Here is a 13,891-nt window from a genome sequence, read left to right on the forward strand (position 1 = left end):
AAAAATATTTCACTAACAACCAATTAAAACAAGAAGTGGCTAACAAATATAAAATCAATTAGAAAAATTAAAGGGTTGGCCTAATGATTAAGGGCTTGAATGAGTTCTGTAGAATGTATCCATTCTATTCTATTAGAAGAAAAAAATAATTATTCTGCATGTGACATTGTTTGTAAGCTTGGTTAACTCGGCACTCAAATCAACAGCCTCATTTTTGCTGGCTTTCTTCAAATATTTATGCATGAACTGCGTGATCTCTTCACGTCTATCTCCACAGGACCTTTCAAGCTGCCATGGTCCAAGCAGTTCAGTCACAAAAAGTTTCTTCATGAATTTCCAGTAATCACCATAAAGTGCAGTGATAAATCCTGAGATTCCATAAGGTAACTTATCAGCAAATTTATAGCAAATGTTGGGCGAGATGAAAAGGCAAGATCATTGATCTTGGAAGATCTATTTTGCCATGGATGCTGATGATACGAGAAGACAACGAGAAGGGCCCAGTCGGAGATAGAGGAGAGGACCATATTAATTTGGAGGAGAGATTGTAGAAACATTTGTACAAGGCAGAAGTGAAGAGATGGAGGTGACCATCACTGGAAGAGCTGGTGGGCGTGGAGGAAGGTGGAGTTTGGTGTTGGTTGTTGCTTTGGTGAGTTTGTTGAAGATGAACTGAGGGAGAATGGTTAAGATTATGCAGAAGAGCATGAAGATGTAATTATTGATGGACTGTTAAAGGAATTAACAGTGTAGTTTGTTTGTTTCTTTCATTGCTTACTTTCCCGCTCCTTTTTCTGTTTTCTGGTAATTCTGTTGCCATATCCTAATGTTACGGATGGTAGTTATTTCTGTTGCAATTCGGTTATTCCCTGGCTGTCAACATGCATAATGAATGCACAGCGTAAAACTTCTGTAAATGGCTATATAAGCCATATGTTGATAACAAATAAAAACAGAGGAGTGTAATACAAATCTTGATTCTCTTGATTCAAGTACTGTGAGTGGATTAACAATTGGTATCAGAGCTGCATCATAGGAGACCTGAGGGTGAGTGTGTGTGAGGAACAAAAGAAAAATTCAACTTCTCTTCTTTCTCTCAAGAGAATCAACAGAATTATGGAAAGCAACAATAGCAGCTTTGTGCAGGCGGCCATTCCTAAATTTGATGGACATTATGATCATTGGGCGATGTTGATGGAGAACTTTCTCCGCTCCAAAGAATATTGGGATCTTATAGAGAATGGGATGTTATTGGAGGTGACACAGAGGACTGAGCCAGGATCTGTTTCTATGGCAGGAGCAACAGAAGGACAACACAAATTGAGTAAGGATCAGGCAGAAGCACAACGCAAACTGATTGAGGGGCAGAAGCTGAAGGACCTGAAGGTGAAGAATTACCTTTTTCAAGCCATAGATCGAAATGTCATGGAGACCATACTCAATAGAGACACTTCAAAAGGAATTTGGGACTCCATGAAACAGAAGTACCAAGGCTCTACTAAGGTGAAAAGGGCACAGCTACAAGCACTTAGGAGGGATTTTGAGACTCTGCACATGAAGGAGGGAGAAACAGTTAACAATTACTTTGGTCGTACTCTCACTATAGCCAATAAAATGAAGACTCATGGTGATTCGATGAGCCAAACCATAATCAACGAAAAAGTTCTAAGGTCCATGACTGTAAAATTTGATTATGTGGTTTGTTCCATCGAAGAGTCAAATGACTTAAATACATTGACCATTGATGAGCTGCAGAGCAGTCTACTGGTCCATGAACAAAGAATGAATGGTCATCGAGGAGAAGAGCAGGCTCTTAAGATTATTTATGAAGAAAACACTGGTAGAGGAAGAGGTCGAGGAGTGTTTAGAGGAAGAGGAAGAGGTCGTGACAGACTACAATTTAACAAGGCCACTATAGAATGCTTCAAGTGTCACAGATTAGGACACTTTCAATATGAGTGTCCTGCTTGGGAGAAAGGAGTTAATTATACAGAAACAGATGAAGGAGAAGAATTACTATTAATGGCTTATGAAGAGCTTAACCATGAGGAAAGAAAAGAGATCTGGTTTCTTGATTCAGGATGTAGCAACCACATGAGTGGGAATAAAGAATGGTTCTCAGAACTAGATGATCAATTCAGACACACAGTAAATCTAGGCAACAACTCAAAGATGGTAGTTATGGGGAAGGGAAATGCACGAATGAAAGTAAATGGAATTACTCAAGTAATTTCAGAAGTCTATTACATTCCTGAGCTGAAAAATAACCTGTTAAGCATGGGGCAACTTCAAGATAAAGGAGTAACAATTTTGATTCAGCATGGGAAGTGTAAAGTTTTCCATCCTACTAAGGGCTTAATCATTCAATCCAAAATGAGTACAAACAGGATGTTTGATGCGCTCGCAACAATGATACCTAAAGCTACTACTTGTCTTCAAGCTGTGATAGAGGATGAAAGTTACCTATGGCATTGCAGATTCGGCCATGTGAGCTTTAAAGGGTTGAGAACCCTTCAATCTAAAAGGATGGTTAACGGTTTGCCTTCTGGTCTGCCTTCACCAACAGCATGTGCACAAGTTTGCACAACATGTCTAATTGGCGAACAACACAGGGAATCTATTCCCAAAAAGAGCCTATGGAGGGCATCACAGAAGCTGGAATTGGTGCATGTAGATATATGTGGCCCCATAAATCCGGCATCAAATAGCAACAAGAGGTATTTTTTGAGCTTTATTGATGATTTCAGTCGAAAGACGTGGATCTACTTCTTGCATGAAAAATCAGAAGCCTTTACCATGTTTAAAAGATACAAGGCATGTGTTGAAAAGAAAACAGGAGCCTACCTCAAATGTTTAAGGACTGATAGAGGTGGTGAGTTTAACTCAAATGAGTTTGAGGAATTTTGCAAAGAAAATGGCATAACCAGACAATTAACTACGGCCTATACTCCTCAGCAGAATGGAGTCGCTGAGAGAAAGAACAGGACTGCGATGAATTTAGTGCGGTGCATTCTTACAGATAAACAAGTTCCAAAGGTTTTCTGGCCAGAAGCTGTAAAGTGGTGTGTACATGTGCTCAACAGGAGTCCTACTCTAGCCGTCCAACACTCAACTCCAGAGGAAGCATGGAGTGGTATGAAGCCTACTGTAGAATATTTCAGGGTCTTTGGGTGCTTGGCCCATGTACATGTACCAGACCAGAGAAGAATTAAGTTGGATGATAAAAGCATACTGTGTGTTTTGTTGGGAGTGAGTGATGAATCAAAAGCTTATAGACTATTTGATCCAATTTCTAAGAAAATAATTGTTAGCAGGGATGTTGTTTTTGAAGAAACTAAAGGCTGGAATTGGGACATGAGCAAGGAAGAAATAATCTCAGATGTACTAGAATGGGGTGATCCTGAAGAAGAAACTGATGGAGCTCAGAATGCACAAAAGCTGGGAACAGAGGATAATGAGAATAAAGAAGCAAGTTCAACTGGGGAACTTGGAACGGATGCCAACGAGAATGGAGAGGCCTTCTTCAAGGGCATGAATGAGGCAGGTCCAAGTGGCACTTATGCACATTCTAGTGTGACACATGAAGTGAATCCTTTAGTTTCAGGGAGGGTAAGATGAATTCCACCCTAGATGTAAGACTACGAAACAGGAGAGAATCTATTTGAAGAAGAGGACTTAAATGCTATGATTATTCTTACAGAAGATGATCCATCCACATTTGAGGAAGCTGTGAAGAGCAAGAAATGGAGAGATGCCATGAACAAAGAGATTGAGGCTATTGAACGAAATGAAACATAGGTTCTGACCACCCTACCCGAAGGAGTAAACAACATTGGAGTTAAATGGATATTTAAAACAAAACTCAATGAAAGTGGTGAGATAGACAAATGCAAGGCTAGACTTATGGCAAAGGGATATGCACAACAGTATGGGATTGACTACACAGAGTTATATGCTCCCGTTGCAAGATTAGATACCATACGTTTGATAATTGCTCTAGCAGCTCAAGAAGGATGGAGTATCTTTCAACTGGATGTAAAAAGCGCATTTCTGCATGGTGAACTCAGTGAGGAAGTCTTTGTCCAACAGCCCCAAGGATATGAGAAAAAAGGTGAGGAACACAAGGTTTACAAACTAAGCAAGGCACTGTATGTCCTCAAACAAGCTCTACGAGCTTGGTATAGCAAAATTGAGGCCTACTTCATCCACGAAGGCTTCAAAAAGTGTTACTGTGAGCACACCTTGTTCACTAAACTAAAAGAAGAAGGAAAGTTGTTAATTGTCAGTCTATATGTTGACGATTTGATCTTCACTGGGAATGACAGGAACATGTGTGAAGAGTTTAAGAAGCTCATGATGCTGGAATTTGACATGTCAGACTTGGGAAAAATGAAGTACTTTTTGGGAATTGAGGTGCTGCAAAATCCTGAAGGGATTTATATATGTCAAAGGAGGTATGCTCAAGAAATCTTAAAACGATTTGGCATGGATAGATGCAACCCAGTGAAGAATCCTAAAGTTCCAGGCTGCAAACTGTCAAAGGATGAGGAGGGAACCAAGGTTGATGCAAGTATGTTCAAACAGGTGGTTGGCAGCCTCATGTACTTAACTGCAACCAGACCTGATTTAATGTATGGTGTGAGTCTTATTAGCAGGTTCATGTCATGCCCAACGGAGCAACACTGGTTAGTAGCAAAAAGGCTACTTCGATACCTGATGGGAACAATAAACTTGGGCATCTTCTATAAGAAAGGAGGTTGCAAGCAGCTCATAGCCTACTCAAACAGCGACTTTGCTGGAGATATAGATGATCGCAAAAGTACTACAGGATATGTGTTTATAATCAGCTCTGGAGCAGTATCATGGTCTTCTAAGAAACAGCCTGTTGTTAGTTTATCAACAACCGAAGCTGAGTACATCGCTGCTGCCTCATGTGCCTGTCAATGTGTTTGGCTAAGAAGAGTCTTGGAGCAGCTTGGTTGTGAACAGAAGGAATGCACTACAATCTTGTGCGATAATAGTTCCAGCATAAAACTTTCCAAGAATCATGTTCTCCACGGCAGAAGCAAGCATATTGATATCAAGTTTCATTTCCTTCGTGAAATGGTGAAAGAGAATGTGGTTAACTTGAGTTATTGTAAAACTCAAGATCAGATAGCCGACATTATGACAAAACCTCTCGGGTTAGAGTTGTTCTTAAAGTTTCGAAGATTGCTGGGATTGTGTGAAATTCCAAACATAAATTGAATACAGTTTAAGGGAGGGAATGATGGACTGTTAAAGGAATTAACAGTGTAGTTTGTTTGTTTCTTTCATTGCTTACTTTCCCGCTCCTTTTTCTGTTTTCTGGTAATTCTGTTGCCATATCCTAATGTTACGGATGGTAGTTATTTCTGTTGCAATTCGGTTATTCCCTGGCTGTCAACATGCATAATGCATGCACATCGTAAAACTTCTGTAAATGGCTATATAAGCCATATGTTGATAACAAATAAAAACATAGAAGTGTAATACAAATCTTGATTCTCTTGATTCAAGAACTGTGAGTGGATTAACAATTATTCATGTCGATTCATGTCAATAATCGAGGCCATCGCTAGAGAAAGTAACTTTGCCAGTGCATATTTTATGTCTTATGCTTGCGTGTATGGTACCAACTACCAAATGTTAATTCATATTATCCGTTCTTCACACAAGGAAAAACCTAACCTCACGCATGATGATTATCAGGATTTTTGCGGTATATTTTTAAAAATATTTTTTATTTAAAAATATATTAAAATAATATTTTTTTTATTTTTAAAAAAATTATTTTTACATTAGTATATTAAAATGTTCTGAAAAACAAAAAAAAATATTAATTTAAAATAAATAAAATTTATTTAAAAAAAAACATTTTTAAATACAAAAACAAACAAACATTTTATATTAAACCTGACTATTCAATATTATTAGATGTAGTTGGATCAGATCTGGTTATTACACCTTGCTATATTATAAATAAAAATATATTTTATTACATATGAAGTATAAATAATTAACGGTAAAGTGGTAGGAGCATAATTTTAAAAGTTTCAAGTATCAAATACAAGCACCACAATCAATATTTTTTTTTATCGGATCAGTGCTTAACTCATTTGTCTAATTGGTGAGGTGACATCAAGTTCAAATCTTAATATTCCATATTTTAGTTATTTGATTGGCTAGTAAATTTTTTTATTTATTAAACTGATCAATTTGGTTTAAGATATAAATGGTGAATATTAAAAGAGACCAACTTGAGAAATATTCGAAACGTTGGGGATCCAACTAATGAAATATTCTGTTTTTGAAATGAAATTAGGGTTTAATTTCAGATTTCCTTGGAGAAGGGGAAAATAGTACGTGAGGACCTCCTGTCTAACAAAAGGGAAAATGGCAAAAAAGCTCTTGGTTTCTTCTCCTCGACCAAAGTTATCTTTCTTAGCGACCAAAATTTCCTCGTCAATCTCTTAACGTGAAGGACATGCAGTAATTTGTTGCCGAGACATGATAGGATGTTGGAAGAAGTTAAAGGAAAAGAATGCTTTTGGATAGAAACGAAGCAAGAAAATTGACCTGACAGCAAGAAGTAAGCATCGATATTCGAAGGCCATGATAAATTAACTAAACAACTTGTTGACGTTGAAGAAGAAAGAAAATTAAACATCAAATGCTAAAATCCACTTGTTTCAGTACATAAACTTCACATTTATTCTCTTATTGCCAAAAGCATTGCTGTTGTCCTAACTAATGCCCCCCCCCCGGAGCTCTCCACGCACTTATTCCTAATCATCTCCCATGCTCTATGCCCTACTTCTTCATAATTTCACCTGCACATAAAATGACAAAATAAGTAGCAGGATTGAAAGAATAGGTAAGCGGGAAGAATAGAGCAGATATCAATTAATAAAATGAAAGGAAAGAACCTTAAAATGATGCAGCATGCTAAAAAATAAAATTTATCATTAAAAAAAAATATCAGAGACCATTTTGATGCCCAGTTTGCTGATAATTTTATGACCTTGAATTGGAAGAGTTGAAAATAAAGAACCTTCAGGGTGGCCTAAAGTGACAAAAAAAAAAAAACCCTCAGGGAGGGTGTGTGCGCGCGTGCGCGAGTTTTTTGAGAAAGAGAGTTACATGGTTCAAAGTTGGCTGAACACTTGTCAGGAAGCTGCAAGGCCATGTTCCTGTCAACACCAGAAATTGGAGGGCCATTGACAAGAGTACACAAGCAAGGCTGGCCGAGAGCTTTCACAGCACTGCAGCAGAGCTCACTTGGTTGGATAGGACTAAAAGGAGCAACTGCTGCCCTGCAAGGTATCATTTGAATGAGTGCAGAGAAGAAAGTGCTACCACAAGGATGTGCTTGGCCTTGCTCCGCCAATACTGTCAACATCAGCACAAGTACCAGGAATGGCAGAACCTTGACACCACAAAGCTTCACCATCTTTGAACTGGGATATCTCCTTGATTAATGAATGTTTTCTTACTGGAAGAAATTGATCTCGAAGATGTTCTATATATACACATATAGCAAACGAACTCATGCTAGCTTGCACACCATTCCTAACCCAAAAGCTACAGTGTTCATGCGATTCTTGTGTCAGCTCCAGAAGTGCTGTTGGTGTGCTGATGGAAACAGTTGGGGAATTCAAATTTCATGACTCCTAGCAGTTGTTCAATTTTAATGTCTTAAAACCCATGTCTCTTGCAAGGACAACAAAGTCCTTTAGAAATTTGGATTGCTCATATAGGGAAAGCTAGCTAAGATTGATTTTCTTAGGTTAACAACTCGCCTCGCCGCAGGAACTGATCCATTCTTCCTCTTGAGTGAGTGATCTTCAATCTGTTTAATTGTATTTTCACAACAATTATGCTTCAATCATTAATTTGCTTTCCCAGTCAGTTTATTAACGAGCTCATTGAGTTTCTTAACCCATAATCAGAGGCTTATCTAAATCCAAATTTGGTTCTAAAACAGAAACCAATAGAGTCCCACCAAGATAAAACAGAGGCTGTGAAGCAAATTAAAATTCCCTTTGTGTCCTGGTCAGAAAACCATGTCCTGGCAAATGAAATGACTCCAGAGCCACATCCCAAACAGCCATTCAGAAATGTAAACATCTATTTCCAATTGAAATTTATCATTTAAAAAGATCTTTCAGGTCTGATATCAGTACATTTGCACCGTGTAAAATTAACTTTTCAGAACATGGGGATGTATCAGAATTATATGCTAAGAAATGGATAATTAAATGCTCCTATCCCAATAAATATCCGTTCTTTATTGCAAACATATCATCCCAACAACCATTTGGTGATGTTTGCATCTCTAGAACAACAAAAAATAAGACAAGTTATCATGATTCCCCTTTGTTTCCTTTAAGGTTGATCACCGCAAGCTCCTGTTCGACAAACTCCCCGGCGCACATTAGTGGATATTTGCTGGCCAATGGAGATTCAACAAAATGGCCTAAAGGCTTCAACATGGCATCTGATGCTATGTGTGCAAAAAGCTGCATATGATCGAGGATAAAACAAGTAAGCACAAGATTCTCTAAGAAATGCAGTTTGCTCTTTAGAAGGTTGCAAGCACCAAGATCCAAGAGGATGATGATGGAGGAAATGGTATGCTTAGCTCCACTTACTGTTGATGAAACTCTCCAAAGGCTGCGATTTTGCTGTGATGCTAATTTGATTGCATCTATTGTCCTGTTTGTGACAACAACTTCATGCATGCCAGCCATGCATTCTCCTGCAGTCAACCACTCTATCTGCAAATAATGCAAGATACTGTTAAGATTAAAAGCCAGATACAACTGAAGCCTAAGTCGTACTCAAGAAGTTGATTAAACTGTCATTCAGAGCTACAAACCACAAATGCAGCATGGAACTGGAACTGGAAAAAAAAATAAGTTAACTGAGCTGAACACTAAATGGACCAACAACAATATATTATCTAAATTATCTTCCAAATGTAAATAATTCCATGTGAATAGCAACATTGGATTACTGGCTGTGTGTTCTATAAACCAGATATATGTTTCTTCTGCTTTCTTAATGGAAGCTAGTAGCATATGTGACCTGATAATTTGAAGGAAAATGATACGTGGGAGTAAATACTAAATCACAAAGAGGGGAAAACAATGACCACAAAGTCAATGTTAATCATAACACTGCCATCAGTATCTTGTTCATAATTTTTCGTGTCTGAAAAATTGTGTCATCACTTTATATGCTTTTACCTGCTTTCCTGTCTGAATGAGAAGACATCCTGAAGGAACCTTCACTTCAATTTTTTGCCCATTCCTTAGCCAAATGTTTAGACCGGGAAATCTACTTCTGCCATGAATTGTTAGAAAGTTAAGGTCATAATGATACCCTGCAAAGACAGTGCCTTCCTGACCATAACAGCTGAGATCACTCCCTGTTGGAGCAAGCAGATGAGGTCCCTAGTGTTTACAGGGAGAATGGGAATTGTTATTCAGTGCATGAAGTTGTTACTACTGGAAACAAAAAGAAAATCATAGATCCTAAGACATAAGTACGATAACAGCATTGAGTTAAAGGGAGAAAGAGGATAAAGAATTAGTAATGAAGAAGTTCCTACAAGAAATTCGCACTCCTTGTCTGTTAATAAAATGCTAAAACAAAACAATTAAGGTGAGACACTTGTCAAGCCTTTGGGGTTCAGCTCAAGTAGTGGAGGAATGGGACATGATCTCCATGTGTTCTAGGTTCAATTGTCATCAAGCCCAACAAAAGGAATAAATAAATTGAATAAAAATACAGAAAGAAAACCAAGAAGACAGAGGAACATGGCATGAAAGTACAGGTAAAGAAGTTAAAGATTGGAACACTTTACTAAAACATATAAGATATTAACAAAGAGCAGCTACTAATAGGGATCCTTACGACACCCAACCAGCATTGAAAAAGCAGAGTCGAACACTTGCACCAAAAGTGAAAAAAAAATGTTAATCGTAAAATGAAAGGGCATAGAAAAACAACAAATCCATCATTCTTTTGTTCAATTTACATTTCCTGCTTTAGTGCTAAAAATTGATCAAGGAGAATAGAAAACAAGAACATACACAAAATTAAAAAGTTATATTATCAAAATTTTAACCTGTTTCATAAGAGAAGTAAATGCATCCTTGGACAAACCAAAACCAATTGCTGCCATTTCAGCAACAGCCTGACAAAAAACATGGCATAGAGAACACTATAAGAGATATAATAGAAGACAAATACAATCAAGCCTACAAACCACATAAAAAGATTACCTCTATTGCAGAGATCATTTTGCAACCCCATGAGTCCATAGTGTCTTTCCATTCAGGAAAACCTTCAGGTATTACAGGTTCTGAATTAAGTTCCTATCAGAATGGGATTGAAGTTAGCAAACAGTAACTAGAGGACCAAAATGTTAAAAGGGAAAAGAATGATCCCATACCTTAAAGCGAGTGTTTGATGGCCGAGGACCTACTCTCCACATGTATCGCCATTTAGGATCCGGTCCACTAGGAGTGGATGGTTGGAACTCTTTGGGCATTGCTTTTAACTTCTTTTGCATCTCTTCATCAACCAAGCTTCTTGGAACTTCCACTCCCTCAGGTGTCACTCCAACCTGATATCCCCATTTCACAAAACGATTCTTTTATTTCTTTTTTTACAAAAAAAATAATAACTAAAATACAATTTAACCACTGAATTTGGGGCAATAGCAAATCCTTCCACATTCCCTTCCTTTTCCTTTATGACTCGGAAGTCAGAAAATTAAAACCTAAACTTAGTCTTTAAAACTTAAAACTAGGAAGAGAAGGCAACTTCTTGAACAAAACAGTTGTGAGTATCTACCTTTTCATTTTTTGATCTTCTCAAAAACCAAAAAACAACTAAACTACTGAATACCAATCAGAGTCCCTTTCTGGAACTACAATAGCTCACAGCTTCATCAATCATGATGTGCTATTCTAGAGTGGTGTTTCCATAACAAATCCATATGAACAATTCTAGTCGCCATCAACATCCTAAATCCCAACTATTTTCAGCTAGCAAACAAAAACAGGAATAATAAATCAATAATTCCTCTGCTTCAAGCAACTAGTACTAAAATTCACATAAGCAATATTTTTTTTGTTGTGGCATTCAGTGATTAAAAAAAAATATCCACCCTGTCAAACAATTAGATCAACTTGAACAAGGGGTTATCATCGTCGACAATATTCCCGAGGCGGTAACCAAACTTTTCCACTTTGATAAAATAGAAAGAAAGCGATCTAAGCTTCCAATTCTCTCTCACATTTCACAGAAACCATAGAAATCACAATTCTCCGACTCCAATTATGCAAAGTAGGTAGGGACCCAAAACCAAACATAGCAAAAGATTTAGAAGTGATAAATGTTCAATACTCTTTCCCTTTCCATTTGTCACGTTTCCTCCGCAACCAGACAAACTTAATCGCCAACGTGGCAATGCAAATCCAGTCTAATCACTATAACCAATGCAGCCTATCAGGTACTAATCAATGTTCCAAAATTTTCCCCTCTATTATCAAAACCCGATTCGATAAATTCCCTTCACTTTTCCCAACACTCTGAGAAACCAAAAGAATCTATCTCCCTACATTCTCCTAAACATCATCTAAATCAAACTCAAGAAACACTTTGGTTCCTAAAACCCCAAATTCAAAATCAAAACTTTCCCTCATTTCCCCACACTTCCTCAACTAAAACATCCAAAACCCAGAACCAGCCCAATTCCCAAAATTTATCATCCAAGATAATCATTCACATTAACACCTTCACATCCTCAAAATTCTCACCTCCCATCCCAAAAAACAAAACTTTCTCTCTTTCCTCTCACTTCATCAAAAACCCATAAACCAAAACCCCAAAAAACAACACAATTAACCAAAAAAACCCTTCAATGTAGTACCTGATAATGCAAGTGAGATCTTTCTTGTAGTAACTTGAACTCTCTAGGTCTTTCAAAGTACTTCTCCATCATGTCAATAAACTTGTCATTATCTTCCGCTGTACATCTCGGATCCTTAACTACCAAAGCTCCAGTTTCTCTCAGGATCTGACTCACTTCTTTACACAATTCACTGAGCCATGACCCGACTTCTTCGACTTGACCCGATAAAATAACTGGATCAGTGCTCAGTTTATCAGCGATCTCTAAATATCTCGAGAGATCAATCACCGGTATCTCCATTTTTTATTGATTCTGGTTTTTGGTTTGTTTTCTCTTTTGGATTTTAATAGAAAGTGAGAGAGAGAGAATGATGAGACTGTTGGCTGTGGCGGGATAGTGGGTTGCTTTTTTATTTATCAAGGGATAACTACATCTAAGTCATCCAACTACTAAGTATTTTGTTATTACGTCCTTACAAGTTTCAATACGCCCACTGTGACAGATTTTTTACGGCAATATCATCCTCCTTTCGACCAGCGTTTCTCGGATCTTCCTTAGAAATGCATACGTATGGTTGTAACCATTGCATTTTCTATCCAAAAATAAGAAATCTCTTTATTTGATTGACACAAATTTTGTCATAAATAGGTGAAAGAAATAATAAATACTAATATTGTCATAATTGATGAAATATTTACCTTTTAAAATTAAATTCGATTTAGTTAAATTTTTTTTATAAAAACTGAATCGAACTGAAAATGATTATTCTTGTGTAAGATTGTCATTAATTATGTAGAATTATGGGTATGATGTAGGAATCGAAATGGTGATTGTTTAGAAAATAATTTATGCATTGGATATTGGTGGATGGAAATCTAGTTTTTTATCAAAAGAAAATGGTGCCTCGAAATTGACGTATCAAGGGTGTAGCCGAGACGTTTGTAGATGAAGGATCAAACAATATCTTGTTTAATGGTCGGAGGACTGGTGTGCAGTTTACTTTATTATTAAAATGGGCCGCGGTGCATGTTAGCAAAAGCTTAGGATTGTTGTGGTGGCGCTTAAGATTCGTGTGGGAGTTTTCTTGCGTGTGATTGTATCATACGCAAAGCACTTATTCCGGTTGCATGCTATCTGGACACGTGGCTGAGTGATTCCCCCCCGTAATTCAGAGTCCAGATCACATAAACTGATAAAAGAAAAGGATCGCGTCCGGATGTGTTTGGAATAGAGTTTGGTGGTAGCTTTTTAGGTTGTACATTAAAAAAAAACAATCACACCTCACTGTAATTTTATCCCAACATTCTCTAAAACCCTGAGAGTAGTTTCACTTTTCATTTTAAACATGTTAATATATATTATATTACACTTTTATAATAAATAGCTTAGGTGGTCAGAGGATGAGGAGTCACTCTTACGTCGCCTGTACGAGGCCCGTATTTTCTTTTAAAAACAAAAGAGATGTTTGAATTTACAGTGGTTATAGTGGTTGAAAATATTTTTTATTTAAAAATATATTAAAATAAAATTTATTTATTTTTTAAAATTTATTTATTAATATCAACACATCAAAACGATATGAATATATAAAAAAATTTTATTTTAAACAAAAACAAATTTAAAATTTTTAGGAACGCGGTGCAAACACACCCTAGGTCGGGTCAAGATTGTTTTTTTATCTTCTTTTTTTCAAATCAATCATTTAAAGCGGGACTTTTATTTGGTTTTATTACTTTATATTGGGTTTATGGTAAATTATTATTTTTTATCCTTTAATAAAAAAATTAAATTGATCTAAATATTAATCAAATAGTCGATTGAGATTTTTTTGGCCCTTTTTTTATATTTTTTAGCCTTTTCTTTTGTCAATGTCATTATTCAGTATGTGTATTTTATTGAATTTTATTTTTTAATATTTAATTGATAGAAAATTAATTTTGATGT

At 36.8% G+C, this 13,891-nt stretch overlaps 2 protein-coding genes across 2 annotated transcripts; both read right to left on the reverse strand.

Moving 5' to 3' along the window:
* Positions 1 to 6,598: 6,598 nt before the first annotated feature.
* On the reverse strand, positions 6,599 to 7,525 carry LOC7463866 (protein LIM1). Its single transcript, XM_002299923.4, has 2 exons — positions 7,162 to 7,525; positions 6,599 to 6,851 (listed from the first exon to the last, which is right to left on the reverse strand). Exons 1-2 carry the CDS (start codon positions 7,469 to 7,471, stop codon positions 6,832 to 6,834), a joined length of 330 nt encoding a protein of 109 aa, XP_002299959.3. The 5' UTR covers positions 7,472 to 7,525; the 3' UTR covers positions 6,599 to 6,831.
* A 624-nt stretch (positions 7,526 to 8,149) lies between these two features.
* On the reverse strand, positions 8,150 to 12,346 carry LOC7463867 (uncharacterized). Its single transcript, XM_002299924.4, has 7 exons — positions 11,966 to 12,346; positions 10,481 to 10,654; positions 10,311 to 10,403; positions 10,154 to 10,222; positions 9,270 to 9,476; positions 8,673 to 8,798; positions 8,150 to 8,540 (listed from the first exon to the last, which is right to left on the reverse strand). Exons 1-7 carry the CDS (start codon positions 12,245 to 12,247, stop codon positions 8,385 to 8,387), a joined length of 1,107 nt encoding a protein of 368 aa, XP_002299960.1. The 5' UTR covers positions 12,248 to 12,346; the 3' UTR covers positions 8,150 to 8,384.
* Between the last annotated feature and the right edge of the window lie 1,545 nt (positions 12,347 to 13,891).

Source organism: Populus trichocarpa, chromosome 1 (genome assembly GCF_000002775.5).
Source record: "Populus trichocarpa isolate Nisqually-1 chromosome 1, P.trichocarpa_v4.1, whole genome shotgun sequence".
NCBI lineage: Eukaryota > Viridiplantae > Streptophyta > Magnoliopsida > Malpighiales > Salicaceae > Populus > Populus trichocarpa.